This window comes from Leptonychotes weddellii, chromosome 11, assembly GCF_054177405.1.
Source record: "Leptonychotes weddellii isolate Sample4059 chromosome 11, ASM5417740v2, whole genome shotgun sequence".
NCBI classification, from domain to species: Eukaryota; Metazoa; Chordata; class Mammalia; order Carnivora; family Phocidae; genus Leptonychotes; species Leptonychotes weddellii.
Window position 1 is genome coordinate 31,443,789 of NC_138379.1, and position 27,167 is coordinate 31,470,955.

Below are 27,167 nucleotides of genomic sequence, written 5' to 3' on the forward strand. Positions count from 1 at the left end.
TCTTCCCTCTGGTGCTTCTGAGCCTTTGTGCATGCTCTTTCCTTTCTAATTCTGCTTGAAACACTTTTCCTTCTACTCTTGTTTGGCTACCTCAGCTTATTCCCTGAGTCTGATCTCAGATTTCTCTTTCACCTGATAGCCTTTCTGGATTCCCAAAGTCCAGATTAACAGAAAAACCCTAGGATAGGTAACACTCTATTGGGAACTCCAACTCCAGATCTAACCCCAAGAAATGTATCACATGAAAGATTAATGAAAGGTAGATCTCTGACTTATTCTGATGTCACCCCCAACACGGTCTAAATTCTTAAGAGTGCCTTAAGCACTCTCCCAAAGCAATTCAACTATGAGTCTCTTAGATAAATGTTCAAATGCTTTGCTATCAAACAAACAAACAAACAAACAGTCCAGGAATTGTTCTTCTAAAACATGGTAGCAGTGTTCTGTTCAAAATGGCACACTAAATATATTTTAATCCCAGACATAACTCTTGTTTTGAAATCCTTCACTTTAAAGAAGTCAGGGAGAGAACACGGATGAAGATAAGCCCCTTGCAGCAGCTCCAACACCTGGTAATATGAGAAAGCACTGGGTTATTCTGGAGAGACACTTGTTACAGAGTAAATTGGTTTGAAGATCATTGAATATGAAATTGTGCATAAAATGAAAATGGAAATTTGATGTATTTAACTGGCAATGTCCTGGGTGGAGGTCTTTTAAGTACCTCAACACCTCCTGCACAAGCCTCTGGTTATGTGGAAAGTGCTGTGATCTAAATGATTAAAAGGATGCCTGGCATCTTTTTTATAACCTGCTGTAGCGAGTGACATTTTGGGGGTAAAAAAGAATTGATGTAGTAAGTGCGAGCAACAACAGGCAGAAAAGATAATCTTGCTTCAGAGAGAACAATAGTTCATACCAAGTGAGTTCCAAGGCAGGTGGCCAATTCTAGGCCTATATAGACCTGGCCAGATTCCAAGGTGGTCTAAATTGGAGACGAGGATTGGGGTGTGGCCCTGGATATGAAGAGGGAAGAGGATTAGAGCATAAGTCCCACCTGTGGAAAGGTGTCTGAAACGAGACAGGGAAAACTGGAAACTGGGTGCAGACTTGGCTAATGAGACTCAAGAAAGAGGATAGCTTGACAGCCTCCCCTGCAGGAATCAAAAAGGCTACAGCTTGAGCTCCCTCCAGGGAACAGTGTGAAAGCAAAGTGGAACCACAAGAGGCATATTACAGATTACAACCTCCAGGAGGAGGAAGAATTAGGGGGTTGGCCTCTGCTGGCCTCCAGGGATGTCAGCCCTTGGGTCTAAGCTGTGACAAAGCTTCCTAAATCCTGTTTGCCACTGTCTGGAAAGCTCTTAGTACTTTCCGAGAACCTCCTGGGCCCAAGAGTCAAAGGAGAAATAACTCCTGAAAGGACCATACCTACCAAATGATAAAGCTTAGCTCCAAACTCTTTCTTTGGGCATTATAGGATCTCTGAGAAATGCCTCCAGGAAGCAAGTCTAGATGTTGATGTTAGCTCCTTTCACTCCAATGAGGACAACGCCAGTGTTGTCATTCTATATCTGTACTTACAGAGAAAGAAGAACAAGGAACCAGGATAGGGATGCCGCCTGAAAAACCCTGGCAAATTATACTCCCTTCCTCTACGCATCTTCTCTGGGGAAAGATAAGAAGGACAGAGAAAAAGGGAGAAGAGAACCCTGCACAGGTTTGAGCCTCCCCAAAGCGAGATGTGAATTTCCCCCCAAAGAACTGGCATACCAGCTTCACTACAAAACTCCCCTATAAAATCCACAGTGCCTTCTGAGATCACACTAACTTCAAAGATATTCTATAGAGACTCACCCTTAAAATAGGAAGAATCATGATGTGGGCTAGCAGGTAATCACATTCCTGACTTTTAGTGCAATCTACACGCCCCTTTAAAAATCTTCGAAGTTAGTGTGATCTCAGGAGGCACCATGGATTTTTTTAAACTTTTTAAAAAATTAATTTTCAGGGAAGCAAGGAGAGGTGTAGCTGAAAAGGTGAAGTAGTGAAAAGAGCATAGTCACTCATATTCTTTGAATGAAGGAAACCTGTAGGACAACATCTTCTTCTTTAACTAAGTGACATCTGAACAGCGATGAGGGAAACTGCCCCCAGACAGCCAGAGTGGTTCAATCATCTTTGGTGATAGATGGGAGGCAAGGTTGTCACAGCCAGATTGGCACACCCGATTTGGATTTCACCTTCACTTAGGAGCAATTTGCGTCACAAAGTCCTTACGCAACATCTTGCAACAGGTCCAAAAAAAGGTTACACCCGGTGTTTCTGCCCCCCAACTCGGTCCCGCACTCTGATGTTCAATAACATTCTCAGATTAATTGAGAGGATTTTAGAAGTGACTTTATGGGAACTCATCTCTCTCTCTTACTTGTCAATTATTAATAAGGATAACCAATTAAATTCTATTTCATCATCAAAATTATTAGCAGTATATGACCATTATTTACATTGTTAAGCATGATCCTTACAAAGAAACAGAGCTTATATATAGAGCAAGTGTATCCTCAGGATTTCTGGTAGTTCTTTGCACACAGCACACCCTCATGTGTTTGGTAAATGAATCATGGGACAAATTATGGATAAAGAAATGCATTTAACAATACTTTAGAAATCTAGACTAATTCTCAAAACTAGCTTCAAGATATAGTCATCTGGTTTAAAGGAGTATTTACAAAATGGGGCTTTTCTAACAACCATTTTATGGTTTTGTGGAATAGATAAGAGTTACTTGAGTAATCTGTTTTTTCTAGATCATAACTGTTGATACTTAAAAATTAAAAATGAGCCAACATTTCTGTTTACACTGGCAACCTCAAGGCATCAAACTCACGCCCTATCCCATTCCCAAACTCTTTAGCTTTTATTGTACTAAAGTGGTAAATCACATGTGTTCATTAAAGAACTGCTGATACATCGGGAGGTTAGGTGTGATGTCAGAAGCAAAAATTTGGCAGGGGTCCACGAGGTTCCATGTGTTAAACCACAAAGGGCAATTTGTGCAATGGGAATAGCATGGAAATATTATGAAATGATACTGTGTTTCATTTTTATCCCACAAGTGTATTCTTTTAAATATTTTAAAGCAAAGACTAAGCTGATACAGAAGCCAAGTCCAGGTTTATATTTTCAAATAATTCTAATAATAAGCTCAGTGAAGGAACACACTGGAGCGTGAAAACTGTACTAAGAAAAGACAGAAATCGCTAGGTTACTGCCTGCGACCCATGCACAATAAGCCCCACGTTGCTATTTTTACAAAGTATTATGGGAAAACCAAAGAAGAAACAGCATTTTAAGACCTTGCTGAAAATTTTCAAGTGGGTACAATATTCATGCTTGGGTGCCCAACTTCCCTTCTTTGATTGGAGGCCAAGGCTCCACAGTGAAAGCAAAGTGGAGAGGTTTCCCCCTTAATTATCTAAGTAATTACCTTAAATGTCTGCTTTGCTTTGGCTGTGGAGACATAGTCACAACCATGAAGACCCTACTGAAACAAGAAGATACGAAGTTCATAACATGCTCTTCGCCTCCGTTGCAGAGAAGGACACGAACATCACCTGAAAATGCAAACTGGGATCTTTTGTGACAAGATTAGCGAAAACCTTTCTTGTCAAGTTGCAGTAAGAACGATTCTTCTATTGCCCTGTATCCTAGAGTGAAGGGACGTTTTCTTGCCTAATAATCCACGGTCAGTGATAACAGAAGCATACACGGACTGGGAATTGTAGACTGTGCTGGCCATTGACATTTTAAAACACACACGTTGGAACGATCTATTTTCTGGAGTCCTTCGGTCTTCTGCTCCTTGCTCAGAGCTCTTATTATAAACATGAGATACGTGCAAGGAAATAATTTTGCCGGGGAAACAGACATCAAGTCTGGGTCTCGATTCCATAAGAAAAGCATACCACACTCTAGAGAAGATCTAATGAAATCCTAGAGAAAATTAAATAAGTGAAGTATGTATTTTCTGCATGAAAATTCCTATTTTAGGGGAAAATCCTGCCATCTTCTTTTGACGTCACTGGTGCCCATTCTCCTTATTCATTTGGGCCTCTTGCTTTTACTCAAGGCCCTACCATTTTGTTCACCCTCAGAAAACTGTGTGACACACAAGATACTCTACCACTTCCTTCTGTTGTAATTTTAAATGTATGTAGAATTCTAATCTCACAATTGTCACATACTCACAAGGAGACACCTAGCTTACCTGGAAAGTCATTTACTGAAAATTCTTTAATCAGAATTGAAGGACATATCCAGATTCTCTGCCTAAGCATCAGAGTTCCAAAGTAAAGTCATTCTTGGGAAATATTTGTTTCCCTTCCCATGATTGGATACTATCTTGGCTGTAACTTTTTTATTATTAAAAGAGGGAACTCTTATGTCTAGAATATTCCATCCTTACTTTTTCTCTAGTTGGTATATGCCAGTGTGTTATCCATCAGATCTAAGGATGCTATACATGAAGGAAGATCCTGTTCAAACTTTGGTGCCAAGATATCAATTAAAATTCAAGTTTCTCTGGAATTCTTTTAGTGCTCACTGGGAAATTTCTTTTTGTTTTAAGATATTGAGTAAATACAGGAGATAGATAAGATTTTCAAGGTTGATTATGAGAGACATTCCTCTCTTAGCTTCCAAGTACACTTTTAATTCCTTGTCATGTTGACTGCAGATATAGAAGAGGTAGAAAGGCATTTTGTGGACATCATGATGGGAAAGGAATTTGGTGACATATACTTTGGGGTCCAAAGTGCCTCTCTGTGCAAGGCTGAAGCCCACCTTAGCCTTAGTCCTATCAGGTGGGCAGGCAATGAGACATTAATAATACTCCTAAGGTTCTGTGTGCCATATAAGTTTCCATCATTTTTCTGTCATCCCAGGACTTCAAAACACCACGATTATTTCAAAACAAAATCATGGACTGAATAACATTATCATGGCTAACACACTGGTGGATGATGACAAATTAATGGGTAACTATTTGTCTGGGTGTTGCCATTTTAGACTGTGATTCTTGGAGACCTTACGCCTAATGCCAAAGTTGGAAGAGAGATTTGAAATCATCCTTGCCCTTTACCTGCCTTCAAATGAGGCTTCAGACAGACTACTTAATTATTTCTGCCTCACATATTCTCTGAGGCTGGATTTCAAAAAGAAAAAAAAAAAGACAAATGGCATGTTCAGAATAAAAGAGACTATTAACCAAGGGAAACAATGGATCTAACATTGGATGGGTTGGTTTAAAAAGAGGATGAAAATGCCCTTTATATGGAGATATCTTGAGTAATTATAATTTTTTTCCCATAGAGTTTATAGTCCCCTAAAATTTTTCTATAACACAAAGTAGATTATAAGAACTCTGGGGTAAAAAGAACGCATTTCTTTATAATAGCCAGGAGCATTAGAAGAACAATGTGTGAGTGTAGTGCAGGAAGATTCGAAGTTGGTAAGAGAAGCAAGTGTGTGGAAGAAATGACAATGTAAAAGAAAGCTATAACTAGAAGACTAATGTCATAATGTAATGATTTCTTGCTGGTGTTCTTTTAGGGAAACAGGGAAAATATTGCTAAGTAACTCACCAGGATTTGGATTTTTTTGGTAATATCAGGATTTTTGCTATAAAGCAAATTGAGTATATATCCTAAGGCCAATGTTAAAATCAAATTCTTATACCTTGTTCTTCCCAAAATCTATGCAAAGATTTCCTCAAGATCTTAGTCTGCTTCTAACAAGATGGCAGGAATTGGCAGAATATATTCTAAAACAACACACAACCCAGCTTCAAATGAAAATGTTAATACTAATAAAATTGGAACACACCATTCCAGTGAACTAAAATTTGATGTGAACCAGTAAGGCTCTTGCAATGAAAGGCTTGGCAGTTAGGTGATGACGGCACCTTTGGGTCCAGGACTGAGAGTTCATGTTTTTAGTGAGGAACTGAAATTCAAAAGGCCAAGTTTAGAGGAGAAATGCAAGGCAGTCTAAAAGGACCGAGTCATGCATACACTTAACTAACTGATTTTATGAAAAAGGTAATACTAAATAAACGAGTCCTAATTTATTATAGTCAATGTTGTAATAAAAAACTTCCGCCATCTTGACTACATTCAATACAAACTCAGGATGGCCACATTTGCAAAGTGTCTCTTAATGAATCTTGCTACAAACTGTTTATGCAACTTGAACCCATGGAATAATTGTGTACTATTTATTTATTTATTTATTTAATTTTTTAGGTAGGCTCCATGCCCAACATGGAGCTCGAACTTATGACACCAGGATTAAGAGTTCCATGCTCTACCAACTTACTGAGCCAGCCAGGTCAGATATTTCACTGGTTTGTTCTTCGGCTTCTAGAAGGCTCATCAATAACTCAAGAACATGACACATTGGGTATAATTGTTTCATTTCTTTCCCCTTTGCAAAAATAATTGATAGTAATCACCAAAAATCACTCACATTTATATCAGCATAGAACATATAAGCCAAGAAATGTTTTTGTTGGGATGATGACAAAAGGAAGGAAGATAAAAATCTTACAAACTTTACGATCTCATTACTATGAAATGTCTACTTTGCAAGCAAGGCCAATGATCCTTAAATTAAAAAAACAGTGAACAACTAAGCGTTTTAACTTATGTTAAAATTTAAAAAAAAACTCAAAGGGAAATTTTATTGTGTGAAACTTAAAATATATGGAATTTAATATATAAAAAATATGTTATTTAACCCTGGATCAATCACTTGCTAGCTAAATTACCTTGGGAAAGTTATTAAATCTCTATTACTTATAGTTTCCTCATCAGTAGGATGTATAAATTAACAATCACACTGATTTTTCTCACAGAGTAGTAATGAAAATAAAATGAGATGATCTATAGGCGAATGTACTTTACAAATCGTACAGAAGTAAGATATACTCAACCACCATGAAGTACCAGGATAAAAAGTTAGGAACAAATGTTATTTTAAAATGGTATCCATTTCTAGGGAACTTGCTTTCAAAAGCATCAATCTCTATACCAAAAATGTTCAGGTTGCACTTCATCATAAGTCTAATTTAGACCCTTTAATAAGAATATAAAAAGATACAAAAGACAATTTCACCTCCCTACTCCACCATAGCATGTGTAGGAAATCCTTTCATACATAATCAGATTAAGGGCCTTAATCTTAACTGCATAAAAGCAAATTGGAATTGGAAATATGGAAATATACAATTACGGTAACTTGAAAATGTTCCTTAGTATCTTCATTTCCAGAATAAACTTTGGCTTCTGGAAGACTTTACAAATCTGGTCAATATATTGAAAAGAAAATCAATGAATATGTTGAACAACGTGAAAACCATTCTGGCTGGTTTTTCTGATTTTTTTATAAGACTCTGTTTCCTGGGTACTCTTCTGACACTCCAACAGGGGTTAACTATTCAATTCCATTTGTCAGAGCACACCCACAAAGGCCTAAGCAAATTAGGAGCCGCACATGAAGTGTGGGTCACTTTAGCAGTGGATGCTGAAAAGTTGAGCAGCAATACTCACAATATCACTTGCCTAAAGACTAGATGATCTGAAGGAGAATGAGTAATGTACAGTTAAAACCATGGGCCCTGAAATCAGATATGTTGAATTCAAAGACAGTTTGACTGTTAGAGCTTTGTGACTTTTGGCAAGTAATTAACTCACTAATGCTTGGTTTCCTTACTGTTCAAGCAGAGATAACAGTAGTGCCTATCTCAAACAGTTATGAGGGCTAAATAAAAGAATCCAGGGAAAGTACTTAGAAAACCAACTGACACGCAGAAAACATTCAGCGAGTGGTAAATAATGTATGTAAGGAAATATAGACCCAAAAAAAGGTGTTTTTTTTTTTCACAAAATCCTTGACTTGAAAAATCAGCTTGAGAACTTTTTAACAATCAAAATGCCAAATCATTGAACAAATTCAACTCAATAGTGCGCCTTTTCATTACATATACATACATGTATGTGTATATACACATATACACACACATATTACTATATAAGACATACACACATGCAAATTTATCTTAATAGCAGGAAGGCTACAGTGATACAGAAATTGGAAATGTAGATCATAGGATCTGAGCTTTTCTTCAATGAAGCCATTTAATTTTCCAATCCTTCTGTAAGTTTAAATAATTTTGATTTGTGGCCAGTGGAAAAAAATTGTCCATTTGTTTAGATGCAGTACAATGGCAAAAGAAAGTGATTCAAGGTGAAAGAGAGTCACACATGTATTGTACAACTTAAAGGCATGGTAAATCTATGGTAAATCTCATTGGAGATGAATAAAAATGCTTATCATGTTGGGGCGCCTGGGTGGCTCAGCTTTTAAGCATCTGCTTTCAGCTCAGGTCATGATCCCAGGGTCCTGGGATCGAGTCCCGCATTGGGCTCCCTGCTCGGCAGGGAGCCTGCTTCTACCTCTCCCACTCCCCCTGCTGTGTTCCCTCTCTTACTGTGTCTCCCTCTGTCAAATAAATAAATAAAGTCTTTTAAAAAAATGCTTATCAAGTCAGCTGAAAAGTACACACAATTTTTAAAAACCTTCTCAATGCTAAGTGGCCAATAGTGACAAATTCTCAGGGGAAAGGGGCCTTCGGTTTTGAGTTCTCATTTATTTATTGTTCATCACACTTGATATACCTTTCAACATTTCAATGAAAGGAGCAGTGAATTCTCCAATAAGAATATAGAGAACTGTCCCAATATATTAGCTAATCTTTCCAGTCTTGTAAGAGATATCAAATTGCATTATTTTTTCTTGCTTTCAAAAGTGGTGTCATCTTGGACAAAGACAAGTTTGAATTTCTCCATGCTTAAAGGTTTTCAAACTCAAGTGATAAATCTCAGAAAGACAGTACTCCATCAGCTAAATTTTTTACAGCAATGGTTAATCACTATTTATTTTGCATTCATCCAAGATCTATGCTTTTCTCAGGAAAAAGAGGTGAAGAGGACTTATTAACATTTGCAAAGTCCTTTGAGAGATGAGTTACCAAAGTGTAAATTATATCTGTGTTATTAGCCCAGCCTCATTGAACATGAATAAATTACAGACAAATGGAAGTGCCTTTAATGGAGTAAAATACTACAAAAAAAAAAAATTTAAAATCTGAAATTAAAGTGTTTGAATACATTTTAAATACTGTTGCTTGCTTTTCCTGAATTAGTGTTCAGTTTTGAGGCAGTTGGGCAAAGAAAGGGACCCAATTTGGAAATATTCGTGTTCTAATAACAGCCAGGCTTCTCTCACCATAGATTAGAGCACTATAAATGCTGCCTAACATTTTACATATATCAGAGGCAAACACAGCCAGATTTTTTTCATTGAAAAGAATATAAGCCATGAGATAGTTTTGAAATCATAATCACTGCTTACATAAATTACTAAATTAGATAAAAGGTTTATATTCATGTTTCTCAAAAAAATGAATTTTCAACATCCAGCTGCTGGGTAATGGCCGTTTGTGCAATGTTTCCACTAAGATAAATGAAAGTTTTATTTTCCCTGCTACTTGTTTAAAACTCCTTTGCATTTTTACCCAACAGGCCATTTTTCATTACCGGGAAAGGTATGCAATTTGAACCCAGCTACTTTTTACTCACAGTAAATCAATATGTGTCATAAGAACACTAAAGAAAGTAATATCACTCGCTATCATTGGACCTTCCCTTAGAGCCAGTCCCAGAAGACACTGCCAGGTTGGGTTGCTATGGCAACCGAGCTTGTGTTCCTCTCTTGCCTGGTTTGTTACAGTGAATTGATCTTTACCACACAGGTATAAACCTGAAGAATTTATATGGTAAATAAGAAATTACAAAGAATCAATAACAAGGTGTTTGACATTTCCATTGATCGGAGATGATCTAATTCAAAAGTAGTATTAAGAAGGTGACTCCATAAGATTTCAAATTCCTTTGCTGACTTCCAACTAAATTATTCATTGTCTTTTCTTTAGGCTCCTCAAGTAGTCACATTTCTCAAAATGTGGGGGGAAAATACCTTGAACCATTAGAGTGTTAGCATGGAACCTCATATGAAGGTTTTACCCAACTGTGAAGGTCTGCTATAAAAATGTCTTGAAATAATATTAATCCACTTTAAAAATAATCTACAATTAGCAAGAAGATTCCACAAGACTCTACTGGAAACCTAGAAGAATTAAATTCTGACTTCTATGAAAAAGATATCAGGACAGATAATATATTTTATAGAGAATTCTGCTTAGTTTCACCTATTAAACAACATAGGCCATATAAAGTATTTTGAACAGCATCTGGCATACAAGTAAACACCTAATCCTAATAAATATTGTTATAATTTTTATCACTATCATAATACAGTCAGACAAACACATTATATGCCTTTCTTTATAGCAGGCACTATTGATTATGCAATTGTAATGACCTCTGAATTTGGAGCATTTTTAAAGTAAAAATGATATAAGGAATACACTACTATGTAGCTGAGCCTTAAATATATTGTAAAAGGTGCAGGTCCTTTTTAGAGGACTAGCTTTGTAAATAAAATATTTGCATTTAATGGACATGCCCCAGGGAGGCAGCTTGGAGTGGAGTGTGTTATGTGTTTGGCAGTTGGGACTTCCATTTGTTCATCATACTACTTACTTGAGACCTTAAGCCCTCTAAGACTTTGTATTTCATCTGTAACAAAAAGATAAAAGCAATTTCAAAACCAGCTGTGGGGTGGAGAGAATCCAGTGAGACAATGCATAGGAAGCCCCTGTTGAAATGCCTAGTACAAATGATACTTCTTACATTTTAGCTGTTTTTCCTTTAAGGATCTTCCAGTCATTTCCTTGAATCATAGTTTCCAAATGGAACTTGAGGTAAAAATGACTATAAATTCAATAATTCTTAGCAGTACTTTAAGATAGACAGATTTTAACTCTGGCAAAAGGTAGAAAACTTTCAATATAATTCTATGTTACAAATTCTTTTTTTTCACTTGCTTCAATTGATAATAGTTTTCCCAAAGTATGTTTTCATGGCCTCCTAGCCCAGGATGATGCTCTGGGGGAAAAAAAAAGCCAGGAGAGGGAACATTTCTATGGTCAGATACATTTAGAAAATGCTACATAGTACATCTCACTCTAGGACTTAGTAGATCACATGAGCAATTCAACCCTCCAAGAAATCCCAGATAATCCCAGATACATAAATCAATATTGCTTTGTGGTCAAGAGCACTGACCAGGAGTTAGGCCTGTGAATGCCACTTTTGCTGCTCATTAGCTTATCACTTTGGGAAGTTATTCAACCTCCGGGTTTCAGCTTCATCATCTGTCAAATGGGAACAGCAAGAGTCTCTACCACCCCAGGATGAGAGGTTAAAATGAGATCCATCAGGTGCTCAGAGGCTAATAGAGTCAGTTCAATAATAAGAGTGCTTAAAGACGCCTGTTTAAACTCTTTAGCATGAGAACTGTTATTTACAAATAATTTCTCTGAACACCTTTCCTTGGAACACACTTCGAACCATGCTAAAGTACAACGTTAGGGTATTGACAAATTGTTATTAAGTAAAAGACTATTCAGCATATTAGTGCCCAAATCAAGTAGCACAGAAAGTCAGCTACCTCACAATGGATCCCACTGGCTTGCTATTTCTTGCCAGAATGTCCTACTACCAGGATATTAGAGCAACTATGTTAAGTGTAAAGATCCTGCCCCATGGATGTTCTACTCATTAGAACCATTTACATCCATTTCATGCATTAACAGAGTTCAGTTTGTTGCATTAGGCCATTTGCATGTCACTGAAAATTGAGTCAGAAAGGAAGGGGATATCAAAGGATTAAAGCTTTAATGAGTAGGAGAGAGAAAACTGAGTATATGGCTCACAGATGGGGTCTGCAAGAAGGGACATTATCCAGATGTTTGCATGTTTCCTTGTGCTAACCCAAAATAATTTGAGTCAGTTTTCAAAATGGAGAGATAAAATAGTAAAGAGAGATAAGAAAAGGTGAGGGCTTCATCCAAGGAAACAATATGCTGCAAGTTTGCCACAAAATGCAAAGTCCTCCCTCATCTAAATAACACCACGATTCCAATAAACCTCCTTACCCTTTTCCAGAACATGGGAAGCTTAGCCAATGACCAGAAAAAGGAACAATCAGCTAATTAATCTGACACCCTTTAGAAGTCTCTTTATTTCTTTTCAAATTTGCAATTGTATCAGGTTGCTGACTTTTCTTCTTTTAAAGAGTTCATATTTTTAACGTCATCATCAGGAATAAATGCAGAACCAAAAATTAGTTTATTCATAATTCTATGTCCTCAAAAATTAAAAAATGTTTAATAATTATTTTTGTTCCCTTCAAGCCTTAATCATAATTATATATAATGTTTACAGAGATATTTTATATGTAAATACAATTTAAAAGTCTAGTTTTTTCTTTTTTTTTTTTTTAAGATTTTATTTATTTTTCAACAGAGAGAGAGAGACAGCGAGAGAGGGAACACAAGCAGGGGGAGTGGGAGAGGGAGAAGCAGGCTTCCCGCGGAGCAGGGAGCCCGATGCGGGGCTCTATCCCAGGACCCTGAGATCATGACCTGAGCTGAAGGCAGACGCTTAATGACTGAGCCACCCAGGCGCCCAAAGTCTAGTTTTTTTCTAGTTAACATCATATCTTCAGTATTTCCTCACAATGATACATAGAAGTCTTCAAAATGATCCTTTCTGGTATCTGAACAACCAATATTTTGGCATGATCAGACATGCAAAGTACTTCTAATTGTGCTGTGGTACAACAAATCTCCTTCATATAGTTCTTCCCATCTTTTGGATTAGTGGTTTCAAATTTCAGCACGCAGCAGAATTACCCGGACAGCTTGTTAAAGTACAGTGGCTGGGCCCCAACTCAGGTGAGGCCCAGGAATTTGCAATTCCACCAAGTTCCCAGATGATGCGAATGCTGCTTATCTGGGAGATCTTTTTTTTTTTTTTTTTTAGTGTATTTTTTCTTTTGTTAAGTAAGCTCTACACCCAATGTGGGGCTTGAACTCATGACCCCAAGATTAAGAGTCGCATGCTCTACCAACTGAGCCAGCCAGGTGCCCCTCAGGGAGATCACTTTAAATAGTTATTTTTATTTAAATAGAATATTATCATCGAGTTGGGATTGACAAATCAAATAGTACCTTTTTATGGCATCTAAGACATATTTCTGAAAACCTTTCCTACAAGCTTATACAAATTTATATTGCCACCTGACTTCTTGATACTTGAAGCCTGGATAGAAACCAGCTAACTGAAAAAATTGACAATGGAAAATTCATACTTTTCTCCTCAAAATCACAACTCGAGGCCTCAGATCCATCTATTTATATTTCAAGGATACAGACACCATGGCTAAAGGGTAAGATCCAAACATCTGTTACCACAGAAATCAACAAGAAGCTTTTATCATCATTGTCCAATTTCAAAAGTCACTGAAAACTAACTGAAATATTTATACCTTGGAGCAGGGTAAATGTGTATCTGCACTATGCAGATACAAATTAGCTGCACATAGCTTGCTTGTCCAACAGACAGTTCAAAAACAATGTCAGTCATTGGAAGATGTAGGGCAAAAATCTGGCTTCAAAAAATTGTTTTTGATAAGTTAGAAACAAGAGCATTCTGACTTTGGCAGGGGATTATTAGCTGTTTGCCTAAAAGCCACAGTCAAAAATCTCAGAGGTTCTCCCTTGTATTAAAGGATTCTTCATATTTGGGTAGAGATTAATCCCTCACCCTTAAACGGAGACATATACATATAAATAAACATGCTCACATAAGCATATAGATGCGTGTATATAAGTAAGCATTAGATAGCCAGATATGCAAAGTAGCTATTCATACACTGGTTTCTAGAAACCCACAAATAAGACATATGCTTAGCAAAGATATCTTCTGCAGAAGATGTCTTCCCGGCTCTTTCTCTGTCATCTGCAAACATTCTTGTATTTTTCATTCTTATTTGTTGTTATTGTATCTCTTTGAGTGTAGAAAGAGACGTTGTGTTCAGATACATAATAATAATAAAACCATACATAAGTAAAGTGATTGGGTGTTGTCAACAAACCTTGAAATCTAGTTGGCAATGAACTTATTAACTCTGCTTTATATTGAGAAGAATAAAAATATGAGAATCTTTTAAGATTAAGATAATCTTGTATTTATGACTTTCTAAGGGATGGTTTTTTCTCAGTTAGTGTTTTAGTAATTGCGTTATCTTTAAGTAAGAGCTAAGTCAATAGTCCTAACAAGCCTCAAGTGACTCAAAATTGTTCTTTGCGTGGACAGGTTCATTATGGCCATATGCAAACACCGCTGCTCTCAGAATGGGCAGAAAACTAAGGGATAAACACTAATATAATTAATATACCATGTATATTTCACTGTATGTATGTTTTATAGAATCATATGCATAAATGAATCTACTTATGTAGTAAATATGACCCCCCCTTGCAGCCTCAAAGGAGATATGGCAAATTTTAAAATATGCCAATGTTAAAAATACAAACATAAGAAACAGAAGACGGCAATGCAGAGACAGTCAGGCAATCACTTCCCTAGTGTGTTTGAGATTCTGACTATAAGCACTTAGTACTTAATCCAGGTGTTCAGAGCAAACTAAAGTTAAAATATTAGCAGCAACAACCATATGATCACTTGAAAACCAATACCTCTAAGCATTTTTGAGTCATAACTCTCAGCTCCTTATAGTGAGTGAGTGCAGAATGACAATTAATTATAGTCCAAGCCACAAATCAAAAAGTACTAGCCAAAGTGTATACATATCAATAAGACTTTTTTTAGCTTGTCCATTCAGTTTAGAAGAATAAATAGGGAGATAACATGTAACGAAAGGTGCATATGGTCTTCATGTGAAATTTCAGTTCCTAAACTCAGTAGAATGGGAGGTGAAGGCTTCTAGGGAAAACAGAGACAAGGAGAGCGGCCTTTTTAAAATCAGTTTACTCCATCAGGGTGGAAATGGACCCCTAGCAAGCTGAAGGATAAGAATTTCAATGAATACATATTAATGGATATTTTCCTTTTCTGACAAATAGTTTTAGTTTCCAATTTATGCAGTGATAGTAAGTTTGTTTTCAAAAGGATTTGAAAAAAATGGGCCACTTTTAAAGTAAAACCTGTTATACGCACCTAATGAATCGTTGAACACTACATCAAAAACTAATTATGTACTATATGCTAGCTAATTGAACATAATAATAAAAATAAATAAAAATAAAAAATAAAGTAAAACCTGTTGTAAAAAAAAAAACAGTGTAAATTACCTGTGGACAGTGTAAAAAGAGAAGGAGATTAGTGTAGTTAATTACAACACTGTTCTACAGCACGTGTTATAGCTGAGTGATGTCATAACTTGCTGGGCCAATCAGGAATGACCATATTCTCTTATTGCAGCCTCACTCGGAACATCAGAAGCATGAAACTGAATGTGTCCAATATGTGTATGCTGTGTTAACTGGTATTAAATTCAAATGCTATCACTCAGGACTTCGATGTAATTCTTTTCAGTAAAGCAAATCTCATTTCCTCCATAAACAATACATGAAAAGACTTTCACCAAAAGGAAACTATTTTCTGAATAGAAAAACAGAACATCAAAAAATACCTTAAATGTCCAATGTGATATAAATTTATCTTATTCATAAATATGGATATCAAATTCTCTGACCAATGACTAAATATGGAAGACCTGACACAAATAGACATATGTGATACATATTTTTGCTTAAAGATTTTAGGCTACATTATAGGGAAAAGTATCTAATTTATTAATCATGTGTTTGCCAACACTTCTAAAATAAAAAGCAATAATTATGTAAATAAATGAAGCCCTAGGTTTTGATTCTAGGCTCTAGGAACTAACACTCTCAAGAAGTCTGAGTCTCAAGAAAGGCTATCCTGAGAAAGGTCAACCTAGTAAAATTTATGGGTTTTTTTTTTTTTAAAAGATTTTATTTATTTATTTGACAGAGAGAGACACAGCGAGAGAGGGAACACAAGCAGGGGGAATGGGAGAGGGAGAAGCAGGCTTCCCGCGGAGCAAGGAGCCCGATGCGGGGCTCGATCCCAGGACCCTGGGATCATGACCTGAGCCGAAGGCAGACGCTTAACGACTGAGCCACCCAGGCGCCCCCAACCTAGTAAAATTTAAACACATCTGTAGAGATGCCGAATTATTATTTTTTTAATGTACTAAAGCGAAAGAAGGCAGCATATGTTATTTTTGTAATAAAACCAAGAGAACAATAAGCAAATACTAGGGCAACTCTCTTAGTGAGGCCATTCTTCCAGATTTGTTCTCAAAAACCTAATCGTCATATATCATTATATTTTTCTTATTGTCATTACAAAGCAAAATAGCAATTACTACCTGGAAATTTTTAAAAAATCAATAAACATGGCCCTAAAGTTAGATTAAAAAACAAAACGATCAACATTATTTTTGAAGGCTAATTATGATCAAACTTTTCCTCAAATAACACGTTGTAGAGCCTCAAAAAAATTTGTCATATGAATAACTTTCAGTCAAAAGTTGACATTAAGAAAACTTTACACTGACAAAATTTATACTGGGTTATCACTGATGTTGAGTATTGTTATGAATTTTCATTGATGGTACTTGCTGTACACATTCCTTCTGCTCCACAAAACAAATAACAAGCAAGATATTTTAACTTATTCAAATGAGAGAATACAGTTCCTTTGAATCATAACCTCTGTTCTTTAAAAAATGACTAAAAAATATGGAAGAAAAATACTATTAATTTCTAGGAATATATGAGTGCTATATTTTCATCTTTCTTAATTTTGAAAAGAAGAATCTTGGTCTTAGGAAATGTCACAAACTTACTTTGAGATGAAATTATCTTGATTATTCACAAAAAAAGATCACAAGTGAAAAGCATGAAATGTTACTTTGAGCCACTAATAACAACCTAAAACTGCTCATGATATCTTGTCTGATTTTTCTTTAGTAAAGTGGACATTACTGATCATAAATGATTGTAAAATGGACACAGACTACCAGAACATTCATTGGCACACATTCATGCTTCCTTATTCTAACCCAGAGAACGAAATAAGAAATGGCAGTCATTAGTTAACCATGCCATTGTAATGAGTTTGCATTCTCACTCTGGTTCATGACCCAAACTTCTTGAAAAAATCATATTCAAGGCATTTGAAAAGTTACCAGGACCAATAGGATGATCATTTCCCAAACTTGGGATATGGAAGACCAGGGCAGAATACTCTTTCTTTTTCCCATGGGGTTTGGAGCCTGGGGGCAGGGGGCGCGGTGTTTAGTTCCTTTGAAACTAAATTTATAAACAAAAAAAAAGGAATTTGACTTTTCTTTTTCTCATTGTATTCGATCTCTATGATCTGTTTGGTGTGTGTGTTTGTTTATATGTAGAAAGAGAAAGATAGTTCTATTTATTTAGCCCTCAGTAGTAATTATGTATAATATATTAACAATGTTCATACCTCCTATCTTCAAATCCAACTGTATGCAGCATAAGGAAAGTTCCTGCTTAGTTACAGGTCATATTTCCCCTGTAATTCCCAACTCAAGTCCTGAATAGTCTCAGAAAGGACAAGATATCAAGTGAAAAGTAAAACTTTACCCTAATGAAGAGGATCTTTTCTCCCACTCGGTATCTTCCTTGAGAGAGCCTCTCCACACAGAATTTGTTTGGGCATTTGCAAGGAGGATCTTCAGAAATTCGCTTCACCTGAAAAAGAAGGCAGGCAAGTTCAATTTTCCTTAATCAGGTTCCATTTAGATTAATTTGTTCTGTGAGTTCAAAGGCCCCTGGACCATTAATGTTTTTAAATTTGTTCTATATCAAACTATGGACATGAGGATAATGATGAGCAAATCAATTGGCAGTGTAGGAATAATGAGCTAGGTTCTCATTTGGGGAGAATTAAAAAGATTGTGTACATTGTGTTGCCAAGATAAACATACTGAAAGCTAGAATAGAATGTATGTTAACAGGGCAAAATTTCCTCATTATAATTTTAATGATATTAATTTTACCATTTTCAAAATAAGTGAGAATTAAATTGTTATTTTTAAAAAAAACAAGCCTACTGTTTCATATTATTTTGAATTCTAAGATTTCCTTTAGGAAATCATCCCTACTTCACCCAGAGTCACCCAGCAATTCACTCCATGTCAATAATTCTCACCTACCAAAACCTACTTTTGTGGCGGTATCTTAAAATTTACATGTCATTTGGAATCCATGTCTGAATATCAGATTTCATCTCTATTTTATCTATCTCCGTACTCCTTAAAAAATACATAGTCTAAGTGATATGAACCACATTCTGGGGTAGGGTGGGTTCAGTGAATGTGGGCGGTTCTCAGAGTTCCTCTATGTGTATTTCTTTCTAAATGTATTTGTAAAAATGTTTTTAAAGTAAAAGTGTATGTACATATAAATATATATATATATATATATATAAATTATATTCAGTTTATACCATTGGTAATTTATACCGTATCTTTTCACCACAATAAGGGCTTCCATGAAAAAGGAGGATGGAAAGAAGGGAGAGAGGAAAGGAAGGGAGGGATGGAGAAAGGACTTTGGCCATCCAGCAGAAAATCAGACAGTCAGCATCATAAAAACACATTTTAAGAGACCCAGACGTGGCACATTTTAAGAGACCCATGCTTGGCACACCTTCACTGCCACATAGGAACTGGGCAAGGCAGTAAATTGGTGTTCAAGTAGTTCCTCTGCTAAGACAAGACAATCATGATTATGTATGGTAAGTGTTTCCATCTTGAAGTGTTCTTAGATGAAACACAGAAACTATTGGTATTAAATGAAAGAAAATACAAGAAACCTATTCTCAAGTGACCTGCCCTTCTCCATTGCCTTCCTAGCTTTGAAAATGGACTGGCTTTTTAAAATCAAGGGCTTTTTTGTAGTTGTGTGAGAGGTGGAGGCAGAAATGGAAGAGACAAGGCCAGACTGTGGGTAGTGGAAATATATTGTTAAGTCAACAGTGACAGAAGACATCTGTGCTTCTTATATTACCTTGGGATAAGTCAGTCTGGCAGGTGTTCTGTTTTTGGCCAGGAACTCAGCCAATTTTCTGCTGAAATAGGATTTCAAGAGGAGCCTGATTACTCAGAATTATACTATCTCTCATCCCCAGACTGAGGAAGTTGATGGAGAAGAGGAAGAAAGTAAGAATGGTTTCTTAGAACTGTATTCAATTCATTGTGTGGGACTGCGCTCACCGTGTGTAAAGGCAAACAGAGAACTCAACACAACCCTGTTTTTTTAAATCACAGCTGATTCCCTCTATCAGGACATCTGGAGAATATATTAATCTGAATGGACTCCACATTCAGTGTGTGTCTCTGATGCTATCTTGATTAAAAAAGGTGGCATGGATTATCCGCATAAAGGGTCACCTATTTTTTTTTTCAATTTTCCACAATTTCCCTAAGGAAATTTGAGGAGACACCGAAAGTTTCAAACTGGTAGTTATTGTTGAAACAGTTCATGGAATATGATATCTTAGGTCAGCTTTTCTTTCTCTTTATTCTTTTCTCTTCTTTTCCCCTTCTTCTTCTTTTGCTCCCCCTCTTTATTCTCCTTCTTTTCCTTTCTTTTTTTTTTTGATGAAATAAAAGAGTAAAAATAGCTAATATTATTAACAAAACGCAGGGACTTTGCAAGCAATCTCTATCTTATACCCCTATTCTATAGCACACACTGCGCTCAAGAATTTCAACTCCCCAATGGCTGTTTATGCCTCACACAGAGCGAAGCCCTTGCCACAGGAACTCTTTCCTTTTTATATTTGACATATGAAGCTCTGATTTAAACCATGGGTGAGGCCCAAGTTATTTTTCTCTTTGTCCCACTGTCCCTGAAACAAAACACACCAATGAAAAACTATCACTTAACCAGAATGTGAATATTTCAATGCAATTTCCCCAAACGTAGAGTGAAGGAGCCTGCAAGAGACTGCTGTGGCCAGATAAATCTGGAAAACTCCAGATTAAACAAGACCCTCTCAGAGAACTCATTATTGCCTTTGATATGCCAGCGTGCATTGCCAAACTCTAGACAGGGACTATGGTAAGCTATATTTCTCAAACTAACATAACCACGGAATTCTTTTCCCCATGGGGCCTCTGGCGGTGTGTTTGATTAAACATTATTTGAGAAATGCTGGTTTAAAGACTTTCAGAACAGAGTATTCTAGCTGGCAATAGTACAGAAATATCCATTTGACACATTTCCTACATTCAATTAAAACCCCTTAGCTAAACAGATGGTTATGTTCCCAAACTCCACTTAGTAAAGCTTACAGGGGGTTTCAAGCTCTTCCGAAATGCCCTTCATGGTTTGCAGGTGAGATAACAGAACTTGGAGTAGAAAGAACCACCACAGAGCAACAGTCATGCCATTTTATTTATTTATTTATTTATTTATTTATTTATTTATTTATTTATTTATTAAAGATTTTATTTATTTGAGAGAGAGCAAGAGAGAGTGAGAGAGAGCATGAGCTGGGGGAGAGGCAGAGGGAGAGGGAGAAGCAGACTCCCTGCTGAGCAGGGAGCCCAATGCGGTGCTCGATCCCAGGACCCTGGAATCATGACCTGAGCCGAAGGCAGACGCTTAACTGACTGAGCCACCCAGGTGCCCCAACAGTCATGCCATTTTAAAGAGAGTACCTATCTCATTCTACTCCTCAACTGGAGTACCGGCAAGACTTTTCCAAAATCCCTTCCATACTTTTTGCACCACCTTCTCTCTCCCGTCCTTTCACTCCCCTACTCAAGGGAAGGGGGATGAGAGATGGCCACACATGGGACAAGCTGGTGAAGAAAAGGACCCAGTTGCTTCTAGCTACTTCTCCCAGGTTCATGTAAATGGCTTCAAGTGGCAATCTCTCCACCGTCTGCCAAGCTACAGCAAGGTTGAGGAGTACACGTATTTCCAGAGCACATGGCTTTTCTTGATAAACAGGTAAAGGCAGAAGCTTTTTAAAACTTTTATTACCTACATTGGTAATTTATCCAGTATGCATGCCACTGGATAGATATAGATGGATAAAATCTGATACTGTCATCGAGACCAAGAACCACACCTAGAGAAGAATGGGCATTTATGCCCAAGAAGGCACATACCTCATTAAATATACACAAAACTTTGGGGCATCAAGAACTAATTTGTCAATTTTGCCTGGGACAAGAGCTACTGATAAAAACTTTATACAGGAGGCTGTGCAATCTGAATTTTAAAAGATGAAAAAGCACTTATATGAATATTCAAAGGCTGAGTAAGCAGAAGGCTGATGAGGAAGGCAAGTGAGGAAAAACATAGGATATAAAATTACCTTAGAAATCTGGGATTAGCAGGCATGTTTACAATGGATACATCAGAATGCAAGAATAAGTCCACAGGGTAAAAAGTCCAGGAAAGACAAAATGGGCCAGAACATGGAGGGCTTATGTGGCATGTCAATGAGTTTGGGCGTTACCCTGGAATGTGAAAGGGAACCCCTATATAATTTTAATCAAATCTGAGTTGCATTTTTTGCTGATCATTCTGGTAGCAATAATGTTAAGGGGGAGAATTTCAAGAAGAGAATGGTAAACAGCATCAAACACCAAAAAGTGGTCTCATAATTTGCAAACTAAAAAATTCATTTGAGAGGCGCCTGGGTGGCTCAGTAGGTGAAGTGTCTGACTCTTGATTTCAGGTCAGGTCATGATCTCAGGGTCTTGAGATCCAGCCCAGCCTCGGGATCCAGGCTCAGTTCCAACTCTGTTTGTCCCTCTCCCTCCCCTTCTCTTCCTCTCCCCCGCATGTGCTATCTCTCTCTCTCTCTCTCTCCAGCTAGAATAAATAAATAAAAATAAAATCTTTTAAAGAAATTCATTTGATTCAGTGATTCATTCATTGAAAGGCTAAGGGTGAAGTTGGCCAAAACTCTGCCTCTAATGCATCGGAGAAAGTGAACGGGGGTGACAGCTAAGAGGAAAAGAACAAAAATCAAGTACAGTAGCCCCAGAGAAACACATTTATAAGAAAGTCTAAAGGAACATCCTACTCTAAAGTAAGCTGAATCAGAAAAGTATAACCAGGAGAGAAGGAACATTATTCTCATCAATATATAAATAATATGTCATTGCCTACTGTTAATACAATATGTTGTTCAATTTCCTTACACAATAAAAATGAAATACTATGACAAGGAAGGGATGTGACCAATCCTAAAAACAGTCCTGTGATTTTAAAATCCTTTTAGACGGCATTGGATTAAAATGCCCTTCCTAGTCTTTAATTCCTGAGTGGATTGAACAAAAGAAACGAAATTAAACTGATATTGGCTAAAATACCTTGGCAAGGTAAGTTTTAACTTGGCTGCCCTTAGAAATGGAAATTCTCAATCTGTCAAATTGTTGTACTTCTGCTTCTCTGAATCTGCAGTATAGGCCATAATGTCACATGGGGAAAAGCAAAAGATGAGGCAATCTGTCTTCCACATCCTATAGTGTCAGTCAGCCATTTTCCCAGCTCTTTGCAGCTCAGACCCTAGAGAAGGAAACTCTCAGCTATGGGCCAGCATTGCTTTTCAGTCCTGCCTATTCCATATAAGTGCATTATGGTTGGTGCTAGTTTCTGAGGACCTTTCCATGTAGGAGACATACTTCAGTCTATCATCCCTGAGGTAACTATTTTTTGAACAATTGCCCAAGTACTTTTGAGATTTGCACTCAGTCTGTGTGCTGGGAGGTGAATGCATGCACACAATCAAACACACTTCTTATAACCAAGAACTACTTTTAACAGACAGCAGAGGAGCCAGAGAGTTTTAATTCATCCAGGTTGCTCTTCCTCCCAGAATCTGTTTGCTGTGATTATGAGGGTCTATGAAAACATTCCCTAATCTGCCAAAGATAGTAACCTGCTAAGGAGAGAGGTGGGGACCCCAGATAGTTAGCAAAACTGAGTTGGAATCTAAGCTCCTCTCCCCTCAGCAGGTGATTCAATTCCTGCTTCAGTTTCTCCAACAAGAAAGGAGCCTTATGATAACAAGAGCCCTTGAAAAACAATGATAGATCCTGGCCCAGAGCAGGCAGGTAGCAAAGGGCAACTCTGTTCTCTGTGGTATGTTGGTGTTCTCTTCTCCTGCCTCTGGCTTCTTATCTGTGAAACAAACAACATGAACCAAAACCATCAAGGTTGAATGTTTGCAAAGATAATTTTTAGGAAGTTAACTTATTATCCTAAAATTTTAGATACTACTCAGTAGAATTCAGTGACGCATTATTTTAAATAACTGGCTCAGGTTCGAATCTCAAATGACTACTTCTACTGTTGTAGGACTACAAACTTTTTCATAGGATTTAAAAATGAATTTCAATAAAATTGAAATAGGTAAAGGTTAGATTGACAAGAGATTGTACAGAATGAGTTTTGAAATTCAAAAAAGACAAAGGGCTGGTAAGAAATCCAACCAATTTCACTTACTGCATCATCCAGTAAGTTTCCTGTACTCTTTTTTCCAGAAGATTTTGATGAAGGAGAAGGTGAAGGAGAAGGAGCAGAAAATGTTTCTTCTTGTTCAATCTCTTTTTCCAATTTTATCAAACCAGGAGGTTCCACACCATACCTTTTAAAAGACACTAGATCAATACACACACATAACTTATAATGACACACTTACCATATGTTACATTTGATCATAAATGCCATAGGACCAAATTGCTGACTTTTCAAAACTAACTTTCTCTGGCACTGAAATGGTAAGTTCTTAAATTGGCCTCCTTTTAAGCAGGAAAAAACACATATATCTGATTTTGATATAGATACATACATATACACTTATGTTTAGATATGTATATAGACACATGAATAGACACCTGACATATTAAGAATAAAAATACTCCATGTAATATATTGAGGCAATAACATGAATTATCATGTAAAATTTAGTCTTCAGCTTTTAGATTTACTAGCTTAGAGGTTTGTAATTGAATTCCTATTTTTTTAAGATTGATTGATTGATGATTGATTGATTTGACAGAGAGAGACAGAGCGAGAGAGGGAACACAAGCAGGGGGAGAGGGAGAAGCAGGCTTCCCGCTGAGCAGGGAGCCCGATGCGGGGCTTGATCCCAGGACCCCGGGATCATGACCTGAGCCAAAGGCAGACGCTTAATGACTGAGCCACCCAGGAGCCCCGAATTCCTATTTTGAACACAAGCTTGTTAAAGATGAAAATAGCAATCCCCAAAATGAACATCCTTAAATGATTTAACAGAGAAGAAATTCACTGTTAATTGTACACCTCCTCCGAGCCCAGAATGATGTAGTGTGGGGTTATACTGTGTCATAGGTTATACACTTAAAAACAATGTAATGAAAGCATGTATGGGGGTACAGTGAAAGAAAATGAATAAGAGCGAATAGAGAAATAGTTTAGAATAACAATGTTAAAAATTATGTGTTGTAAATTATCAATATTATAGAAGTTCAAAAAGAGATGTCATTGTTATTGTCATTCTTATCTCCCATAATCATATTTTTCTTAGGCTAAATTTTAAATTGGTTTGGTTTTTTAGATGCATATCAGTTTACCTAGGTGGAGAAGACCAAAGATAATTCCAGAATTTGAGAGTGTGAAGGACCTTTGGGATCATCTAGTTACACTCTTACATTTTTACAGAATAAAGAATAAATATCCAGAAAGGGTACAGAATTAGCTAGGAGCAAGACAAAGATGCAAATCCAGATTTTCTCAGTGTAGGCCTGAAGCTCTTTTTCTCTGACCTTTTAATCAGGTGATTACATGTTAGAAAGAGAGGAAAAAGTCATTTGAAAAGTTAAAAAATAGGTTATGGATAATCTACAAAGAAAATAATCTACACAGAGAGAATAAATATGTAAACAGTATGTCTACTACCTCAGAGTGAATAATATATTTAAAAGATCATTAAATGCAAAAGCTTAGATTATTGTCCTGTTCTAATGGCTTGTAATTTTAACTCACATCATCACACATGTGTTCAGGATACACTTCCAGAGGAAGCAATTTCTCCACTCTTGATGTTTTGTTCTTGTCGAGGGTGCTAAATTAGTTCAATTGCTGGCCTCTCTCTTTCATTACTCACTCTTCTCCAACAAGATGAAGGGATTTATCAAATTGTAAAATCTAAGAATCAGTTGAGCATGCTTGACTCAGTTCACCCTTCTTCTAGGGAAGAAGCTACCCCCAGAAAGACCTCCATAGAAAACTCCACCCTATCCATCTTTGTTTGTAATTAGGTAGTTAATTGGCCTATTTCTGGAGGTCAGTTAAAGACACTAAACATGTCTCCCAACTTGGATCTTTTTTTATTTATTTTTTATTTTTTTAAATTAACATATAATATATTGTTTGTTTCAGAGGTACAGGTCTGTGGTTCATCAGTCTTACACAATTCACAGTGCTCACCATAGTACATACCCTCCCCAATGTCCATCACCCAGCCACCCCATCCCTCTCACCCCCCTCCACTCCAACAACCCTCAGTTTGTTTCCTGAGATTAAGAGTCTTTTATGGTTGGTCTCCCTCTCTGGTTTTGTCAACTTGGATCTTATCAGTAGATATTTGATGTTCCATCTGCAACTCTTTTATTTCATTTTCAATTTTTTTTCAGAATTTAGAGGGTAAGGATGCATGCTGTGTCAGAAGCTCTTTAAGAGCTGAAAACTTAGAATTTAGTACAAAACGGTTTAGGCTGTCATAACTCAACTTTTTTGAGAACCGTCACTAATGAACAGAATAATTTTTAGTTAAATAAATCATTAGCTAAAAGACCTAGGCACCATTCATATTTCTAATGTTTTATATATATTATCCAGTTAATGAGATATAATGGAAACATGCACTAGACTGCAAATCTGTATCAGTAGAGACCAGTGTCTAATTCATAGCATTCCAAGAGCTAGCATAGATCCTGGCACACAGTACGTACTTAAAGAATTGCCATGTGAATGGAAAAAAAATACTGTAGTATCATATAACAATAATTTTTGGTTCCAAATATGAATTTGATTTCATTGTTCTGGATCTTTAGTTGCATGTCACTTTATTTTTTTAAGGTTTTTTAAATTAATTAATTAATTAATTAATTTATTTATTTATTTAGAGTGCACATGAACAGGGGGAAGGGCAGAGGGAGAGGGAGGGAGAATCTTAAGCAGACTCCCCAGATGAGTACAGAGCTGGTGGAGGGGCTTGATCTCACGACCCTAAGATCATGAGGTGAGCTGAAACCAGGAGTCCGACACTTAACTGAGCCATCGAGGCACCCCAATTGCATATCACTTTAATAAAACATGTCAATATTAAGTGCACATAAATGCTTTACCAAAAGTTTTTCCAGAAGATTTTAAACCCTATCCAAAACTAAACCAAATACATTTTTTTTCTTTCTAGTACTTCATTAATTACACTGAAGTCAACCCAGCATCTCATTACTGTTGACAAGTACTAACAACACTCACATGGAGATTTGTGTATCATTCTTCCCTGAAGTAGACTTGAGCTCACTGTGCCATTAACCTACTTTTTAAATGTAGCAAATCACTTAACCTCTAAAAGTCTGTTTTCTATCAGGAAAGTAGAAATGAAAATGGCCTGCCCCAGAGGTCTGATGTCATGGTGTGGGGAGGGAGGGAGGATGGTGGAACAGCGGCTGCTATTGAACATCTTCAATGTACCCAGCACAGCTGGGCATCCTGACATACATTATTTCTGAGCCTCCTTGAAAGTTCAATGTAAAATGGAAATTCTAACTCCTGTGTTTTAATGTTGTGGGCGCCTGGGTGGCTCAGATGGTTAAGCGTCTGCCTTCAGCTCAGGTCATGATTTCCAGGTCCTGGGATGGAGCCCCATGTTGGGTCCCTGCTCAGAGGGGAGTCTGCTTCTCTCTCTGCCTCTCCCCTGCTTGTGAGCTCACTCTCTCTCTCTGTCTCTCAAATGAATGAATACAAC

At 37.0% G+C, this 27,167-nt stretch overlaps 1 protein-coding gene across 2 annotated transcripts in view; it reads right to left on the reverse strand.

Annotated features, from left to right (window-relative positions):
- GAS2 (growth arrest specific 2) overlaps positions 1–27,167 on the reverse strand; it is a 125,332-nt gene that overhangs the window by 32,941 nt on the left and 65,224 nt on the right. For both annotated transcript variants that reach the window (XM_081798453.1, XM_006727290.3), the window contains 2 exons: positions 23,657–23,798; positions 17,765–17,872 (listed from right to left, as the gene is read on the reverse strand). In XM_081798453.1, the coding sequence (XP_081654579.1) occupies positions 17,765–17,872; positions 23,657–23,798 (250 nt within the window). The remainder of the gene's footprint in view (positions 1–17,764; positions 17,873–23,656; positions 23,799–27,167) is intronic.